This window comes from Triturus cristatus, chromosome 3_2 (assembly GCF_964204655.1).
Source record: "Triturus cristatus chromosome 3_2, aTriCri1.1, whole genome shotgun sequence".
Lineage (NCBI taxonomy): Eukaryota > Metazoa > Chordata > Amphibia > Caudata > Salamandridae > Triturus > Triturus cristatus.
This window is the reverse complement of record NC_140584.1, coordinates 32,659,953-32,679,801: the sequence shown is the minus strand read 5'-3', so window position 1 is coordinate 32,679,801 and position 19,849 is coordinate 32,659,953. Positions and strand designations below refer to the sequence as shown.

The 19,849-nt window shown below is 50.1% G+C and overlaps 1 protein-coding gene across 2 annotated transcripts in view; it reads right to left on the bottom strand.

Moving 5' to 3' along the window:
* The window catches only part of ST14 (ST14 transmembrane serine protease matriptase), a 264,383-nt gene that overhangs the window by 171,792 nt on the left and 72,742 nt on the right, over positions 1-19,849 (bottom strand). Inside the window, exon 1 of one of the 2 annotated variants that reach the window (XM_085647219.1) lies at positions 85-231. The exons of the other annotated variant lie outside the window; for it this stretch is intronic. Within the exon in view, the coding sequence (XP_085503345.1) occupies positions 85-126 (42 nt within the window). The 5' untranslated portion in view covers positions 127-231. Of the gene's footprint in view, positions 1-84; positions 232-19,849 lie in introns of those variants that run through there. 2 annotated transcript variants of the gene reach the window in all.

Genomic DNA, 19,849 nt, shown 5'->3' with positions numbered 1-19,849 from the left:
CGTGCACAGGAAACAGTGGAGAGAATTTAGATCTTATCGATGCGCACTTGCACTGAGAAAAAAACCAAATATGTTTCATCCTACCTCGTTGTCCACCTCTCTCAAGCCAAAGAATCCGCCAATCATCGCCTTTCTGGGTTAGTAGGTAGAAGCCAGAGCACCCTGGTAAGTGAGCCCAGCTCAGAAGGTTCGTTTTTCATAAACTCATCTACTTGTGTTCTACAGGAAACTGCATTAATCGCGCCCTTCCACAGCGTTGCCCAAAAGTTCCATGAAGTGACTATGCTGGAGGTGTGGCTGCCCCAGTGGAAAGGTGTGCCGGGGGTTCCCATGCGTGACGCGAACACATGCTACGCACGGATCTCGACGCCTTTCCTTGCTTGAAGCAAAAACTACTCATGGTGTTCCAGGAGAGCGTGGCAAGCAGGCACATGTGCGCCATCGCCAACTCACCTCGGGTAGTTTCGCCTATGGAATAGGCGTACACAGCAAAGTACGCCTCGCTGCATTCAGCGAATGTCCTTTTGGAGACGGGACAAGTGGAGTAGCCAAAGTTAACTGGGGAGCTATTTAGGAAACGTTAGAATGCTGCGCACGGCTCCCTCCACCGGCGGTCATAATGGAACTTTATTAACAGTAATAATCACAAGTATAACGGGAAACAAATACACAAATATTTTTGCGTAATGCACCGTGTCCAAGTATGTGTGGGTGATGCAACCCCGAGGGTGGCATTCGATATCAGATAACAGACTTTGCTCCCCGACATCGTGTTTGACTCTGCTGGTTTCCCTACTAACGGGCTAGTACTTGACATGTCCGCTAGTGTAGTGTTGCATGTTGTCATCTGCAGGGCCGAACGCCGAAGGTATTAATGTCACCCTTGTGTCCCTATACAGTTAAACTGAAGCGTCACCGGCCAACGTTACAACCCGGGTTGCACTTGTGACGCTCCTCTTTACCGCATGGATTCTACTATAGGTAATGGAAGCAGGCGCCACCACATAATTACCAACATTCTCTCAGCAATAAGAGGTGGGGTATTAAAAATGTCAAACCGCTTAAGTAGTGAGTGTCAATATCACGTCGAAGGAATGATGCAGCTTGTGACGGGTACAAGTCTCATCTAGTTCATCACATGGAAGTCTCATACCTGTGAACAGAGCGCTGATAGATACTAGCTCATTGGCGTTATTGGCGTGTCGCACCGAGAATCAGATGTATCTTTACAAAGTTTAGTTTTGGCCAAAATCCCCTCAAAGTTCACTTCGTTATAGCGTGCTAATATGTTGCCAATGCTCAGTGATACCTGGAAACAGAGACCCTGGATGTTTTTCCAACACGTATGCACCTTATCTCAAAGTCAATTATTTTATATTTCACAGCAAGATTGGAGTCTTGCAAAAACACAATTATCAGATTTTATTTTTACCAACATAATAAAATAAATTAAAAAAAACAGGCAGTCTTAAGGCACAGGGCAGGGCTGTCGACGCCGATTCTTAATGATAATGGTTTTCAAATTTGCTCAAGCATACCTGATGAATTGAGAGGTACTCGTCAGATTTTCTTCATGCAATTAGTATTTTTATTTCGACACTTCAGAGGGCATATATTGAAAATTCATTAATGTTTATATTATTCAAATCGACCAACATTTTGTTTGGCCTTTGCTAGGTGCCATTACAATCTCAGAATATTTTTACACTGGGGTACTTCACCTTTAAGGCGCTCGTCGTGAGACAGCTTCTTCATTTGTTACCACTCTCAGTGGATCCTCGGGATGTATGTTGCCAAAACCAGGAATAAGTTCCACAGCATCGTTCAAGCTTTCTTATTCAACCGCTTTGCATTAAAAAAATTCAATGACAATAACCCTCGCACTGCGCCTAACCGGTGGAACACATCCCCCAGCCCCCGTCCCACTGGCGACCCCAAGAAACTTAGCCAACAAGGATGGTATAGTTGTGGTCGTTGTTGGCCGCAGATTTTATTATGGTTACATACATATCTGGCATGACTTCGGTCATATTGGGTTACTTGCGAACTGCCATGTCTTTGGGACACAAAGCCCTGCACCCCCATTCGTAGTTTGTTGTACATCCAGTTCGTAAATGACCCGACCCCCCTAACCAGTTCTGTCGTTGGTCCTTGGTAGTCCTTCTTTTGGTCCTGTTATCACCGGGACCACCATTTGGTTGGTCACCCACGCTCTCTGCGTGTAGGGAGGGGTAGCTTTTTCTCCCCGGAGTTAGGCCCCAACTCGCTACCTTTTGTGCCCTGCCAACAGGCCGGGTCTGGGCCGCGAGCGCCGTCTCCGTTTGCTACCCCCCTTTGTTGGCCAGGCCACATCACCCTGCCGTGCGGCATCCCAAGGTGAGCGGCCCTCCTCCTACACACCGCCCTGTCGGTGTGTCTCGTTAGCCAACCATCATACAATTTTCCGCCAACGCTCGTGTTGCTGTCCAGCACTGCGACACTTCTGCTTCGTAGGTGTGGGTGGGTGGGTTTGCACGAATCCAACGTCAGTGCGCCGCTCTCCACGAAGTTAGGAGCTGCTTGGGGGAGCGGTTCCTTATATTCCCCTTTTTTGCTTCCCGCCGTTCCGGGCAGCCAACCCCCATTGGGGGGTTTGTACCCCGCATCGCCCCCCCATTGGACGATGGGGGGGGGGAGGGGGGGGGGGGGTTAGTCGCCACCAGGCTGGCCTGCGGGCGGGACGGGCTACTACTGGTTGCCGCTTCCAGTCGCCTGAGGCGCCCAGAACCGGTTTTTCCTGCCACCTTTGGCGCGGCGCGGGTTATGGCGCCGGCCCCTGAGCCTCTCCCCCCCTTCGGGGAGGAACGGCAGCCTCTGCAATAACCCTCGCACTGCGCCTAACCGGTGGAACACATCCCCCAGCCCCCGTCCCACTGGCGACCCCAAGAAACTTAGCCAACAAGGATGGTATAGTTGTGGTCGTTGTTGGCCGCAGATTTTATTATGGTTACATACATATCTGGCATGACTTCGGTCATATTGGGTTACTTGCGAACTGCCAGGTCTTTGGGACACAAAGACCTGCACCCCCATTCGTAGTTTGTTGTACATCCAGTTCGTAAATGACCCGAACCCCCTAACCAGTTCTGTCGTTGGTCCTTGGTAGTCCTTCTTTTGGTCCTGTTACCACCGGGACCACCATTTGGTTGGTCACCCACGCTCTCTGCGTGTAGGGAGGGGTAGCTTTTTCTCCCCGGAGTTAGGCCCCAACTCGCTACCTTTTGTGCCCTGCCAACAGGCCGGGTCTGGGCCGCGAGCGCCGTCTCCGTTTGCTACCCCCCTTTGTTGGCCAGGCCACATCACCCTGCCGTGCGGCATCCCAAGGTGAGCGGCCCTCCTCCTACACACCGCCCTGTCGGTGTGTCTCGTTAGACAACCATCGTACAATTTTCCACCATGCCGCAGGGAGGCTCACGTCTTCTTGCGGCTCCCCCCCCCTTGTGCTCGTGGCCCCCACGTTTTTTTTTAGTTTTTTTTTTTATCTGCAACCTGCCAAGGCCATCGCGCCCCATAGGTTGTCCCAGAAAACCTTCATCCCTTCCTCTGAGAGATAAACCCCGTCGTGGCCATACAGCTCCTGGCGCCCTAGGTGGATCAGACTGTCTGATGGACTCCAAGCCGTTGGTGCTGCAAAATTTGTGCATGGCGATGTTCAGTTTCCTCCTAGTATTTTCAACTGCTCGGTGTGATTCCGCACCCTTCCACTGCCCCCTGCTGATCATCTCGGACCATATGATGGTCGTGCCCCTAAAAATTGCAGATGCCCTTGTGAGGTCCTCCTGGATGGCGTGACTTAATGATTTCCTTCCCAAGCTGGTCAAGTCATTGCCCCCGAGGTGGATGATCAGTACATCCGGGTGCCATGCTGCCTCCGCCAGCAGGTTTCCAAGTGTCGTCATCAGCTGGCTCCATCTCATCCCTGGTTGTCCCAGCCACCGGATACACGTGCGTCTGGGCTTGCCCGCCAGCTTGTGGCCCGTCTGCTGCCACCAGGTTCTCATCCTGGCCACAAATGAATGGCCCACTACCCACACCATCCGGGGGCGCTCTCCTGTTGGACAAGGAATCGCATAACATAGTCATCTTTAGCAGCCAGCGGTCCCCCTTTTTTTTTTCTTTTTTTTTTTTGTGAACACCCTGCCGTGCGGCATCCCAAGGTGGCACGCTGTGCACACTCACCCTGCCGTGCGGCATCCCAAAGTGAGTGGCAAGACCCTCCCCTGCAGGGTCTAAAGCAACTGTGGCAACTGTGGTCTGATGTATGTTTTGTATGCCCTGGACCGCCACCGGCCCATGTCCTGAATTCCAGCCCCTGACATTCCGTGTTGTGACGCCGCTGTCGCTGCGCCGATCCTGAAAGAATGAGGAGCAAATTCTCTTGGGGGCAGCCCTGCCTTGTCGAGAGCCTGGCGCATCAGAGCCGTAAATTGAAATCTGCTCAGGTTACTTCCGTCCTGATGTTTAAACAGTGCCCCCCCGCCTGCTGGGCGAGCCTCCATGTATCTGCGCAGGCAGCATACAGCGCATGACTTGGTGCCCTGGATGCACCTCAACTGCACCACTGCGCCCCTTCCCGCCTGGTCCGTTTTTGACCTCCGTAGCAGGATTTCCACTGACGCTGCCCCTGGCTTGACGTCCTCAGCCTGGATGCACAGCTCCGCCGGGCCCTGCCTCCTGGGAGCAACTAGTTCGCTAATGCGGAAGGCACCAAAGAATGCTATGGAAAAAGCCGCTTGAAACAGGAGCAGCTCAAAGCTATCTTTTGTACACCATGCCAAGGCCTCCAACAGCTTGCCCAGTCTCTCAAAGTCTATGGGCCTTCTGCCATCAACCTTCTTTCCTTCAGTTCGCCTCCACCCTTTCATGGCCGCTTTGATGTACAAGGATGCCGTCGGGTCCTCCCCTGTATAGATTTTTGAATAATGAGCCGTGGCTGCTAGGTGAGCCTGCGCCCAGGACCTGGTCTTTTTGTTGGCAAATGCCCACTGTATGAATCGCTCTACTGCCCTTCTTGTCCCTTCCCTGTCCGTCAGGGATCGCACGCCACCTATTTCCATCACTGTTAAGGCGTATTTCTTATAGCGTCTAGCCGCCTCTGGCGTGAGGGCCTGGTTCACCAGTATGGATAGATCTACCCCCCCAGGTCCCACAGGTGCGCTGGGAAAGGCGTCATGTTCTCGTCTGCCCCAGGTGCCAGTTCCCTGAAACGGTCCATCTGTGACCTGGACAAGGCGTCTGCTACCGTGTTGTCCACCCCCGGGACATGGCGGGCCTTCAACTCCAGGTTCCCTTCCAGCTGTAATTTAACCAACTGACGCATTAGTCTCAGTATGTTGGGGCACCTTGCCGCCCCCTTGTTGATGGCCTGTACCACCCCCTTGTTGTCAGACCACAGTGTCAGCTTCATGTCTTTTAGCTCAAGTTTCCATATGGTCAGTGCCACTATAATGGGGAATAGCTCCAAAAATGTTATGTTGTCTATGATATCCTTTCTGTTCCACTTCTTTGGCCACCGACTAGCACACCACTTCTTGCCGAGAATTTCCCCGAAACCTGTGCTACCCGCAGCATCCGTGAATAGGGCTATCTGTTTGGCAGTTACCCAGCCCTCCCTCCATATGAGGATGCCATTAAAGTCTGCGAAGAACTTGTCCCACATCTGTAGGTCTTGCTTGACCCCCATCCCAAGCCTTACGTGGTGGTGCTGTTGTGTGAGGCCTGAGGTCAGAAGCGTGAGGCGCCTTGCAAAAACCCTACCCACTGGTATGACCCTGGCCGCAAAGTTGAGCTTCCCAATTAGCCTCTGCAGTTCCTTGAGCGTTGCTTTGTTCCAGCCGCATAGGCCTTGTACCTCCGCCCTGAAGTCCTCTACTTTGTCCTCAGGGAGCCTGGCTGTACCCGACACTGAATCTAGCTCTATGCCCAGGAATGTGAGTTTTGTGGAGGGACCCACCGTTTTTTCTGGTGCTAGGGGGATCCCCAGAGCCCCTGCCAGGTCTTCAAATGCTGCCAATGTGTTCCCGCATATTGGTGACTGGGGAGGGCCTGTGAACATGAAAATATCTAGGTAATGGAGCTTACCCCCTTGCGGGTGTCTGATGTGTAGGGCCCACTCCACAAAGGTGGCGAACAATTCAAAATATGCGCATGATATGGCGCAGCCCATTGGCATGGCTTTATCAATATACAGGTTCCCCTCCCATTGGAAACCCAATAGATGAAAGCTGGATGGGTGGACAGGTAGCAGACGAAAAGCGGACTCAATGTCTGCCTTAGCCATGAGAGCCCCCCGCCCAGCAGCCTTCACCATGTCAATTGCGTCGTCCACTGATGCATAGCTCACGGAGCAAGCCTCCGCGCTTAACCCGTCGTTTACTGACGACCCCTCTGGGAAAGAGATGGTGTATGAGCCTAAATTGCCCTGGTTCCTTCTTTGGGACGACCCCCAATGGTGAAATTACCAGGCCCCTTTGCAGATGCGGTGGCAGGGGACCCTCTATCCTTCCTAAGGACTTTTCCTTCTCCAGTTTCTTGGTTACCACACCAGAGTGCTGCCTTATGGATTTCAAGTTTTCTGCCCCTCCCAGGGGCAGTTGGCCATTAAATGGTATCACAAAACCCTCCTCAAAACCCTTTACCAGCGTCCATGCGTCTGCTCTGTTGGGGTATCGATTCGCTAACCTGCGCAGCTGATGCACGTTAATTGGGGACCTGGCTAGCTGGCAATCGGCCAAGCCCTGCCTAGCCAACTTAGTGCTTTCTTTTCTTGTCCTTTTTATCCCTCTTCTGCTCTTGCTTGCCCCGACACCCAGCTGACGGGTGCCCGCCCCCGCAGATGGGACATGCGTGCAGGAATTTGCATGCCGCGCCCCACGTGCATTCCCCGGCATCAAACCTCCAGCAAATTGCTGGGGGGCCATTAGACGAGGATGGTTTTCCCGTATTGGGTTTGGGCCTGTGAAATGCCTTCCCCTTCCCACTGAAAGAGCTCCGAAAGGGCTGGTCATCCTTTCCCGCCCAGGCCTTCACCTCCTTAGCTACTAGCATTTTGTGGATGAACCCCGATACATCCTCCTCATTCCATTCCATCTCTGGATGCCTTTGCATCTTCAGCCTGAAACCTTTGTCGTATTCCAACCATGCGTCGCCTGGGAATTGTCTCTGAGCCCAGTGAATATTGGACTCATATAGCCATAAGTCTGCTGCACAGCGCGGGAACTTTTCTACAATGATGCATGCCATAATCCTAAACGCATCCAACCAATTGTCAAAGTTTCGCTCCTTCCTAGCGTCGCGCTTCTCCCTCTTATCCTCTTCTTTCTTATCACAAGTTGTGAGGTCCAACCCCTCCATCTGTACCTCTAGCAAGGAGAAAATGTCTATAAATTCCTTGCGCCATATTCTCTCTTTGACCGCCACAGGGATAAGGCTTGCTAAGCCAGTGGCTCTTGTGGTAAGGGACGCAGGGCCAGGGGATGGCCGGGTGTAGCCCTCTGCCGCCGGCGCTTCGTTCGCTGAGCCGCTTACGCCACCCGTGTACCCCCAAGCTGCTAGTGGTGACCCCGAATTGCCCTGGCCCCTCTGCTCTCCTTGGCCATGTAGTGTCGACTGCCGCGCCCAGCCGGGGTCTATCAAATGCCATGGCAGGCCGGTAGTGTCATCTGCGCGCTGCGCCCCTTTTTCCCCGGCCCCCTGCCCTAGGCCCTTAAGCAGCAGCGGCGCCATTGACTTTAAACATTCTTGTACAATGCTCGTTATATGCTCACCGCCTGGTGCTCCGCTGGGGCCTCCACCGCTGTCGCCGGTTGGTGCGCCCCTTGCTGGCGTGTTCCTCTTTTGCGGCTTCTTCCTAGGGAGGACCTTCCTCTGCCCGGGTGCCGCAGTCTTCTGTTTTTTGGGCGATGATGGGCCAGCGTCGTCCCTTTCCTGTGCTTCTCCTCTCTCGCCTCCGTCCTGGCCCAAGTGTGGCTGCAGCCACTCGCTGCCATGGACCGCCGCTGCCTACCTGATGCGTTTCAGGAGCTCCGTGATCTCCTCAGGTTGACCCTCTGCCATCGTTGCTGGCGGGGTGCTGCCGCCCTCTAGTGCACCAAATGACGCTCTTTCACTTCTCTGAAGTGACCGTTCAATCCTGAGATCAAGGCTGTCCCTGCTGGGCAACCGTCAGTGTTCTTTATGCGGCGTTACTCTGATGCCAGCCCCCAGCAAGTGCTGATCTGTATCCTCTAGCCCCAGGCCGCGGTGCTTCTGCCCTCCTGGGCGTCTCTTTGCACCTGCCGCACCTGAGGCCCACTCGCACCACCCCCGGAGCCCTTGAGTTCTGCCGCGCACTTCAGCGACTGGAGCGCATGGCAGATTATCGCCGAGCCCCTGCCGCGGTATCCCTCGCACTCACTGGGGCAGGAGCGGGTGTCACACCAAGTTAAACGCTGGCTCTCTGCGCCAAAATCCTGGCGAGACACAGCGGGTCTTCGCTCCCGACTCACCGGATGGTCCGCGCTGTACCCGTGACTCGGCCGTAGCTGTCCTCCGTGCCGGGGAGAGCGGGTGCGGGAGCGTTTCTGCTGAGGCACAGTCCCGGGACGCAATTCGATGGCGGCACAAGACGTCGAGGTTCGTCGAAGTCCTGGCGACACCCGGCGGTGAGTTTGCAACAGCACCTCGCACCAGCTGCGCTCAGCGTCGCAGCCGCTTGCTCGTCACACAGTTTGAGAGGGCCTAACAGCGGGCTAGACCGAGCCGGGATCCTCTTCGTGACCTGGACTTGCGGGGGAGGCGCACCTGGGCAATCCGGGGTACCGTCGCGCAGAACTTAGTTTCTCCAGCACTTCGTCCTTCCAGAACTTCGTCCCGTTTGCACGAATCCAACGTCGGTGCGCCGCTCTCCCCGCTCCACGAAGTTAGGAGCTGCTTGGGGGAGCGGTTCCTTATATTCCCCTTTTTTGCTTCCCGCCGTTCCGGGCAGCCAACCCCCATTGGGGGGTTTGTACCCCGCATCGCCCCCCCATTGGACGATGGGGGGGGGGGGGAGAGGGGGGGTTAGTCGCCACCAGGCTGGCCTGCGGGCGGGACGGGCTACTACTGGTTGCCGCTTCCGGTCGCCTGAGGCGCCCAGAACCGGTTTTTCCTGCCACCTTTGGCGCGGCGCGGGTTATGGCGCCGGCCCCTGAGCCTCTCCCCCCCTTCGGGGAGGAACGGCGGCCTCTGCAACATTCGTTGGTTACTGGTTTTTACAAACCACTGAAGACTTTTCTTCAAGCTTGCACTTGCCACTTTGCTTTGTAAACGTTTTTTTCCTCACCACTTTATCTATCTATTCCTTCCTCTTTTATGATTTTGTGAGATTTTCATATTTTTTCCTCGACTGGCCCTCCCCCGGCTGTCTTGTCATTACTGCAGTGCCATATTTTCTCCTTGCTGCGCCCTATAAAATGGAGTGAGGTGAAGCCTAGAAGGCTAGAGATGTTGAGGAGTAGATGGTTAAAGATGAATACACAGGAGCAGCACCGTTTAAATACGCTGACGAGAAGACTCAATGCGGGCGTTCAGTGATGAAGGTTGACTATAGGTGGCAGTCGTTAACAGTTTGTTAGGGAGCAGCCCTGGTTAGAGTTGCCCATCACTGCAGGTGGGTGTTTAAGGACAAAAGACCTGGCACGGTGATGTGAAGCCCGGCTTTTGCACCTGTACATTTTGTCTCAAAGGTTAATGACTTCTGCCCTTTACTCTTGACAATCATTAGCTATAACCTCACTGGAGGTGCGCTATATGTTTGGTCGCCTTTACCAGCTGAGCACAGGCCTTTGCTGGTCAGAGGCTGAACCTGGAATATATCCCAAACATGGTCCAAGGTGGCTGCTGTTCCCTCAACCCATGCTATTTGGAGACTCGTCGCTCCAGGCAGCCGGTTCTAGCGCAGGGGCATTGGTCTTTTTCATGAACCATTGTTCCAGTTAAACTCTGCGCAGTGCCATACAACCAGGGTTTAACAAGCTCTCTACCCCTTGGTAATATTGTTCTCTTTGCTACCTAAATGCTCCATTTGCTGCGAGTTGTGCGACAGGGATGCCACATAAACGCTATATTGTGTCTTACAGAGGCCATAAGTAATACAACAGAAATGTGTGGTTCTCCTGCATGTCGCTCGTGGACATAACAGCCCACCCATTGCTGTACATGGCATCCATAGACAAAGAAGGTGGCTGGCAGAAAGCAAATCCAGTTCTGCCAAGCTGGCATCTACCCAGAAAACGTTCGTATTTTGCTGGGCATGGCTCAGCCACCAAGAGTCCCAGGCTGAGCAAGTCTGGTTATGATTAAAGATAAACCACAAAGTTTGACCAATTGCTACCAACACATTCCCTTTCAGAAAACTCAGGAAGAAGGCACAAAGCCAGAGATTAAACCGGCTTTTCCAGCTGAAGAACTGTGTACATTTTGAATGTAGCTTGCCTTTACGTTGGCATAGTCTCCTGACCAGCGGCCAGAAAGAGTGTCTCTCTCAAGATTCAAAACTAGCCCAAGATCAAAGGATCGTGGGTCTGCAAACAGCATTTCAGAACGTCAAGTGCACTGAGCATTCACCACCCACAATACAAGGCATCATCGCTGCTTCGAAGAATCCCACTTCTGCACCACAGCTGCTCCAGACTGCCAAAGAGGACTCTCTCCTTACCGCACGCAATGGATGGGGCCACCTTTCAATTTTTGTGTTCTGAGACTGTGTGGCAAGCCTCCGGCACCATGGTGCAAACATTCTGAGATGCCTACTCTGTTGCAGACCGAGAAACGAGGGGGCAAGAGTACACAACTCCTGAAGACATATGTCAACAGGATGCATTATCTTTCTGGCGCTTTTGTTCCATCGACATGAAATTGGTAAGTACAGCTCATTATAAAAACACGAGGTCTGGGAGTTCCAGAAGATTAAGGACTCCCGAAGCTTTGTTCACAGAAGAGCAATAATGATAGGGCATAATGTTACTGGAAAAATAGTACCTAGTCCTGCAAGAACCGCAATTGTCTTTGGAGTCATGTTGGAGCCCACAAAGGTACTAAGACCATCTGTTGTTCTTTTAACACTACTATACAAAATAAAATATATATATTTTTCGAAGAAATTAAAGGAATTGGATATTGAGTTCACTGAATGCAATTCATTGTGTCAGATACAGCCTTCTGGAGAAGAGTCCAGTGCAGCAGCCGATTATCTAATTGAGTGGAATGGTATCCTAAGGTCCTAGGCACCAGTCCCAGGATCCAGATTCTGCCAGTGAGGGTGCTGGACACTGGCATCACCTGTTTTAAGTGCCTTGACTGCACTTGTTATACTGCTGGTATATATACACTGAAATAAATTGTATTTTATAAAACAAACGCATGAAGGGATTTATGCATTACAAAACATCTGGAATATTCTGGGCTTCTTTACACCACCAACAACGCTACATAAAATAACAAAAACACCCAGTGATGCAACATGCTCCTAAAAGAACTAGCAGCACAGAACAAAGTTGCCTGTCAAGAGAGTTTTACTTGAACGCACAGTAAATGCTTCAAGACTATCAAATAAAGGTCTCTTTATTCTTAAATCTTTTTCTGAACTCGATCAAAGATACAGGGGGGTGCCGCAGCAACCCCCCCGAACACCTACTCCCAGCGCCGCTAGAATCTGCCCAGGCCACAGAGAAAAGGCATCATGAGTGGTGGGGAATAGTCAACAAAAGTTGAGGATGGGGGGGGCATAAATAAAGGCTCATGAACTGATTGAGTTCATATTGGTGACGAGAAGCATAGTGGAAGCGGGTGACTGGCATTGTTTCCAGACGTTAGACCATGCTAAGCCATGACTGCAGTAAGGCCAATCCGTACTTATGTAAAGGTGAGAAAGAAGCCAGTGATACTAACAAATGTAAGGATTATTTCAGAAGCAGAGGGAAAACCAAGGCTGATTCGAGATCCCTGCTTAAAAACACCTTTTTAACCTCCCAAAATTGCACACATTTAAAAAAGCAAACTGCATAAAACACTGGTAGTAGTAAATGCCTTTATTTGATTTTGCATTAAAACCATAAAAGCACATCGTATACAATTCATTGGAAGAAGGAAATAAGATTTTGAGAAGAATAATTGGTTAAGGAAACCGAGACCATCCATCTCAGAGGTCTGGGTTAAGTCACAATGAAATTTTAGTAAAGTGCATGATGCTAATACCATTTAAAACCAAAGTAAAAATTTGTGCTACAGTTAAGATATTTGCAAGTATAAAAACAAGTTCATCCATAGCATATTGCAATAACAGTTGACCTATACATACCGTACACCTATAAACGGATTGTGATCCCCTCTAATACATTTGGTCACGTTAATGATGATAATAATTGCATGAACAAAAATTCCATCAAGTATAAAAAATTCAAAATGCCTTCTACATATTATCACGGTCTTCCTTTCACTATAGATCCTTCAGCCTGGCCGATTTAGGTTTATTCATGATTTTTACTGTGCTGCTTCTTATGGTCCATGCATGGAGCAGGTATCTAAATAGAGCGAAGACCAGGTATTCGTGGTGTCACTTTTTAGGATTCTAGTGATCTTGTTTAAGCGGGTAGCTGCTAAAATCCGGAAAATAGGGTTTAGCCATGTTCTTCTTGTTTCTTGATACATCGGACAGAAATACAAGAAATGTGTTTCTGACTCGAGTACTGGATCACACACAGGGCAACGGAGCGAAATATCAACCCCGTTCTAATTGCTAACAAAACTATTAATTGGTAAAATACCATACCTAAATTTTAGGTAGAATATTTTAGCAAGGGGCGGCTCTATTCGATATAAAAATTCCTCTTGTAACATGTTATCTTTAAAATTGAGGAACCTGCTTGTCAATTCACCCGCAGAACTCTTGTTGAGCCAGCTAACCATGACCTGGTTCCAATAATTCTTTTTAAGGTGGATTACCATTCTTTTTAAATTTAGCTCTGGGTAAGCCACAGATCAAACATGCCAAGTTTGTTCAACCAGGTCTTGATATGGTTAAAACACTCAATACGTCCTTTGGTATCTAATAGTAGTATGTCTTGATTGGACTCTTTCAAGGCTAGTGGTTAATCATTCGTTCATATGCGCATCCAATAGACTAATGGTCGGAGGGCGATTACGTGAGAAATGCTCCTCATTCCTAAATCTAGTCGCATGGGTATAAGTGGTGCGTTTCGGAGGAAGTTCCATTATTGATCGGATTAAATTATTTTTGGCCTTATCGATGGCTGCTACATTTACGTGCCCCAATAACTCTGCGCCGTATAGCGCTGCCCCTAGTCCCTTTGCCGGATACACTTGAGTGACTGGGATCAATGGTCTGAAGCTGGACTTTTTTTTAGCTTTTTACATAAGGCAGATTCCACATGTTGTAGTGAGAATTTACTTTTTTGTATTTGGGGTGTCCACGATAGTGTTAACAAATCTCACTCCCAAGTAATCAAATGGATTAACTTCCTCCAGTTCAGTTGAGCCCAGTTTTATATTTCGATTAAAAGACTTGTGAGGATTAAAAAGCATGAATTTAGTTTTTAAATGATTGATTTCCAGCCCCTGTTCTTCACAACCCCTGCCAAATTGATCCAGTACATTTTGGAGCCCCATTGGTGACCTCGAAATAAGCAGGGAGTTGTCTGCAAAAAGTAGTGCAGGCACCTCACATCCTGCAAGCTTGGAGGGGGGGGGCGGGGAATCACCCCTACAGTCCCTTAGCTGATCAATCAGGCCATTTATATAAAGCGTGAATAATGTTGGTGCCATTACGCATCCCTGCCTTACTCCGCTGCTCACCCCTATCCGGTTAGTTAATCCTCTGTTGTTGCCCCATCTTATTTGGGCATACTTATTTGTATGGAGTCTGATAAGGATCTACAAAAGGTTTGGTGCCAACCCAAGGTTAGTCAAAGCTGTCCAAAGTTTTCCCCGTGGTACCAAATCAAACGCGGCCCTTAGATCTACAAACACCACATATAGAGAGCCTCTACCTATTTTTACATATTTCCACAGGATCAAGAGGAAGCGAAGCAACTGATCAACAGTGCTTGTCTTATCTCGAAACCCTGCCTGCAGGGGTGATAATAAATCCCCCTCACTAATCCATTCATTCACTCTCCAGCAATTGCCAACAGAATATTTTCTGTGCTATGGCGATAAGACTTTTCGGCCTGTAGTTTATCGGGTCGCTTTTATCTCCTTTCTTGTGGATGGGCACGACTTCCGCGCCCAGCCATTTATCTGGTATCTCTGCTCCATCCAATATGGCATTAAAAGTGTAATTTAAGATCACACTCCATATTTGGGGTTCAGAGAGATAAAGGTCACCCGATATTAGATCTAGGCATGGGGCTTTCCCCCACTTCATGGTCATGATTGCTTTGTGGGTTTCCAGTACTGAAACTGAAAGACAGACAGTGTCCGTTTCCCGGTAATAAAGTTCCCTGGGTGCTGCCTCACTTTCCTCCGGTCCTGTATATAATCTAGAAAAGTGATCCTCCCAAACCTGTGGGAGGATGTGAAAGCGGTCTTCCACAATTAAACTTTTTGTCCCTTTTGCAATTAGGTGCCAGAAGTCTGAATGATTTCTAGTCTGAGCCGCAGCAAGTAGGTCTTCCCACTGCCCTTGATGCCAGTTCCTATGTGCCTTGTGTTGGACCTTTTTGTAGGCTCTTCTATGGTTAATGATGGATTCTCTTTGGCCAGACTTAATTGCACCCATCAAGGACTGTTGTGCTAATTTACAATCACCATTAAACCACACATTTGATTTGGACCTTGTAGTTATGTTCCTACTAAAGTTTTTTGTAAAAGAATGTATTGATGTTACTTAATAAAATCCTGAAAGCGTCTATAATCGCTTGCAAGTCCATGTTATTAGGCCCCAAGGACACCAAAAAACTGGCAACAATGGTATAGCTTTTTGACAGGGACTCTGCATTGTTCCTTATTTGTGGCCATTTTAACCTTCTTTTGTTGTTGCTTGTAACAAGGTGATTCTGGGGATTTAATTCCCCAGATGGACAACGGGAACTAAATACCTTTTTAGGTCTCGGCTAGCGATGGCTGCGCTTGCGCAGTCTCGCTCGCGAGATTTAATGACTTTAAGAAGAGGGGCTTGCACCCGCCCCTCTTCTCTCCTGTTCTCCATTGGCTGGCCTCTTAAATGCTGGCCAGCCACTGGAGAAGAGGTCCAGTCACTCCGATTATGCCCCGTCCTTTTCGGATCGGGGGGCGTGTTTTTTGCGAGAAGTCTCAGGGAGGAGACAACAGCAAAACACGCCCCCAAATCCGAAAAGGACGCTCCCTTTCTCCGAGGCATTTCCTGCTGTGCCTCGGAGAAAGGTGGTGGTGTGCTTGTTGTGAGATCTGCCCGGATGAACACCATGTAGCCTAATGTCAGCACATGTGTGGGAACTGTTTTTAAATATCCGACGTATGTATCGCGTCACAAAGGCGGAGATGACGGGGGAGTGTATTCCATGCTTTTACCCCAAGAACGGCTACTGATTCCCCTCCCTTTGTTTCACATCTAAACAATGGGTTTTAGTAGGTTTGCTGACGAGGATCTTGGACGGCTTGCGGTGAGTCCATTGCTTGCAAACATGGGGCTGTGGGATAGCGGAGGCATTTCCGTATGTAGCGCTTACCCCAGCGACAGGAAGTGGATGATCACGCGCCGGCGCCCGCTGGCCGTAAGTGTCCTGGCAGTCCGTTTTTAGGGAAGACAACCGTGTGAGCCTGTACTGAAGTCCCCCTCGAGTGCTGCAACCCCCCGGTCTCTGACACTCACCCAGGGTTTCCCACCACAGCGCCAACAAGCAGAAGAGCAGCGTGAGGCAGAGCATGACAGCCGCCCGGTTCGGTTCGCTCACACCAAGTTGATCCGCACCCAGATCTCAACCCAATACCACCCCCGCTCAAAGTCAGCCGCTCCGAGCACACTGCCCCCCCCCCCCCGTCCTAAACCGTCAGACCGTTGCCGCCATTCCACCCCTGCGGTCCAATGACTCCTGAACCACGCCAAGACCCAACCCACCCCGCCCCCACCTCCAAGCTCGGCTGTTCCGAGCATAAGCCCCCCACCCCCCAGAAACCCCACCATCACCCACTGTCTCTTTACACCACCCCCTGCGCTCACAAGCCCCAGTCTTCATCCTAAAACTTTATTGTACTCGCAGCGCTTCCTTGCATGAGCGCGTGCTGCTCCTTGAGACTGCACCCCCCTAACCAGGCGCACGCCGACCCAAGCTGCTGGCCTTTGTCGCCCTCTGCCAGTAAAACCCGGATGTGTTAAGGAGGCCTGAACTCCACTTCTTCAAGCAGTGGATTAAAAGGTGAGAAGGCTTTCGCGGAGACACATTTAGTGGGTGTACTGGCCGCTTTTAAGAAATATATTTAGGGTCAGCGCCTGTGAAGAGAGGCGCACAGAGGGGAATGGGGACTACAGATTTGGCTAAACATCTTCGACACTACGACAACCTACCAACTTTTAAAGTTACTGATGGACTGGACCCCTCCCAGCCCCCTCTCTTTAACTCGTCTAGAACCCTCCCTCGGCCCCCACCTTCCGTCTTTCTCGCCTTGCCTTCCATGTCTGCATTTTCTCACCCTCCCACCACCTCCGGGTGCCTCTCCACTCGGGTTCACTCTGCAGCCTCTCTCCCCTGCTTGGGCCTCTCCATCCGTCTCATCACTGCCTTCTTCTTTCCACTTCTTCCCTCCACTAACCCCCCTCTCCTGCTTTTCGTTCTCTTTCCCCTCCTTGTGTCTCTCGCCCTTTCACTCCTCGTCCTGACTCTCTCCTCGTTTCCTTCTCTGCCCTCCTCCCAGAGGCCATCTCTCCTTTCTGTTCACCCCATCTCTAAACTGACACCCCTGCCAAGTGGCCTCATCTACCCCTACCTATGCCTCGAAGTCCATCGTCGCTTTCACACGCTCTCTTTTGTCACTCTCGAGTCCCTCATATGTGCCCCCTCTTCCTCTTCCGAGCTCCCAAAGTACACTATTTCTCCCCCCATCCGCCTGAGTCCAATGGGCTGACAAGTGGCTGACTGCCTGTGCCCACAACACTAGTGGCACCAATTTGTAGAGAACTGCTCTCATTTCCTGATGTGACTGACAGCGCCCCAGCCCAACGGTCCCTTCAGAGGGAACCTGCGTATTTGGAAATGTCTAGATTACCTTTCATGTGCCTGACTTCTTCCCAGCCCTACTGGTCTCTTAGACCCACTTGCTTGTATGAAGCCCCTCAGATTGTCCAACACGTACCCTAGCGAGAACCAGATGTCTGTGTGACAGATCGAGAGAGTTCTCGGGGGCGGGGCGCTACTGCTATCGGGGTAACCACGTGCCTTGCAGTCATCACTTTCTTGCAGCGCTTTACCGGCATCCGGCGCTAATTCAGGGAAAGCCCACTCATTTACTCGGCGAGTCACGTAGCGCCGCTGGAAAGGAAGTTCACTGTATCAGCTCAGCACTTAGAAATTCATCAAGGCGCTGAGCTAAGCCGTCACGTGACCGCAGTCACAAGAACAGTCCGTCCATTCAGCGCCTCCCCGGATATGGCGGATTTGCATCAGACTTGGCTGCCCCTGCGCGCGGTGACTCAACAAACACACGTTCCACGCGGTGTCACTTGATACAATATTGGAGGATGTGTCACGTCCTGCTTCCCTGAAGTGGCGGCGTCTCCCCCGCACCCTAAATAGCACCACCCTCCCTCGAGCTCGGTCTATAAATGTTTAGTGCCTCCGACTGGCACTGTACAGACGGCTCCACGCTGTTTGTTTTTGCTAAATGTATTGAAATGTTATTTGTCAGATGTACCCTTTAGGGAAATTCGGTGCTTACTGTGGCCACAGGGAAGTGCAGCAGCTCTCTGCCCCCACCGGCGAGGTCCCAACCCCCATGGCAGTGTACACTTTAATGCTACAATGCAACGGTCTCGGCATTGTTAAAGTTAGAGCTATTGGCATTGCTCATGACAATGCCGTTTCTTTAAATGTTTTAAAAACATAAACAAAAATAATGTCATGAGCAATGCCAATAGCTCTAACTTTAGCAATGCCGAGACCGTTGCATTGTAAATGCTTGTTTAATTCTAGAGAGAGGGCATTATGGTCACTATCATTCCTCTCTAAAACCCGCATTTCAACAAGGCTAGGCCAAAGTTGTATGTCCATCAGGAAATAATCTATTCTTGTTTTGGAATTCGCCCGCTTGTAGGTATGGTGAAGACCAAGATCTGAGATCTAGCAGCCATTCACAGCTCGCTACCCAGATTTGTAGGTAAGGGAAGCCACTTGAAGAGCCACTTTAACGTTCTTAGCTAACTTCTCATGTCCCAGGGATGGAATGCCCAGTTCCAGGTCTTCATAAGTGATGTTTTTAGTAACTTCTAAGGGCTCGAATGTTACATTAAAACACCCTCCTATTACTACATGATGGAGTGACCTTACCTTCTCAATTATCTTATCTAAGTACACAATAGTTGGAGAATCTTGGTGTTGTGAGGCAAACCTATTGTAGATATTCATCAGTAGAACAGATTTCTTTAAGCTGGTGTCGATCAGGGTCATTAAGATAGAATTATCAGAATCAAGTTTACGGATATGGATCCCCAAATCAATTTTAATCCATATTATTAGACCACCCTCTTGGCGACCCTTTTTTGATGGAATGGCTTCTACGCTATGATTGGTGAATCCTACTCAATGAAATTTGCCCATGTCTCTTGGAAGAGGCAAATATAGCTATGTATCAGCCTACCCCAGTCGTCACAGGCAATCTTCGACCTTAATCCTGCTAGGTTCCAGGACAACAACCTGAGTTCCATGCCATTCTCTGTAGTTGATTGCTGAACCCATACCACATTGGATGCCAGTGCGTGTGTCAAATGGGTTTATATATTTGCCACATTCAGGGACTGTCTCCCCTCAATGCTAGCCATATTGCCCCGTGGTGATTCAATAGGGATCGAGTGGAGGTTATGATGTATAGTTGAGATAGCACTGTGTGGAAACAATTCCTCAACCCATCAGATGGGCCTATTTGCAGAGGCTACGTTGGTAATGACTTGGACATTGCTGTTGGTGGTGTTAGTTGATGAGTGCGTCAGACTTTGGCCAATGCCGGGAACTTTTCTTGGGGATGAAAACCTGATCTGAATTTGTGATTTGGTTAAAGGCAGGGAGCGCTGCTCTAAATCAACCAATCCCATAACCAGATTGTTAGAGACAAGGTCCAATTCAATGTGGTCAAAATCTTGGTTTGTGGGATAGCGCTTATCATTCTGAATGTCAGATCTTATGATAGAATGACAATGCCTTACCTGCCTAAACCAGTGGATCGCTTTATTCAGCAAAGCATCCCTTGACTCACTCGCATCATTGGTCAATTTTTGTACATTAGTCAAGTACACTTAGTGGCACTTTTGAGAAATCCACCTCCCATGACCCCTCCCTCGCCTTCTCTGTGTGGATAGATAGGTGCAGGATCCCTTCTCCCAATGTTACCAAATAGAGGAGCTCTTGAGTTAGTCAATTCTCTATGAGTACCTACCTGGGAGTCCATTCTGCCTCTAATCCCTCCGAGCCCATAGTGGCACCCTGCCTTGATGGAGTTGTAATAGATTTTTGAATTATCGAACGTATGTCCTTGGATGGACAACAAGGACATGGGTGCTTGTTGGTGTGTTTGGAGATTAGGATTGATATACATGTGCCGCTCCCAGCTCGGGGCTCTAGAGTGCGAAATGTGGCCCCTACTTCTTGCA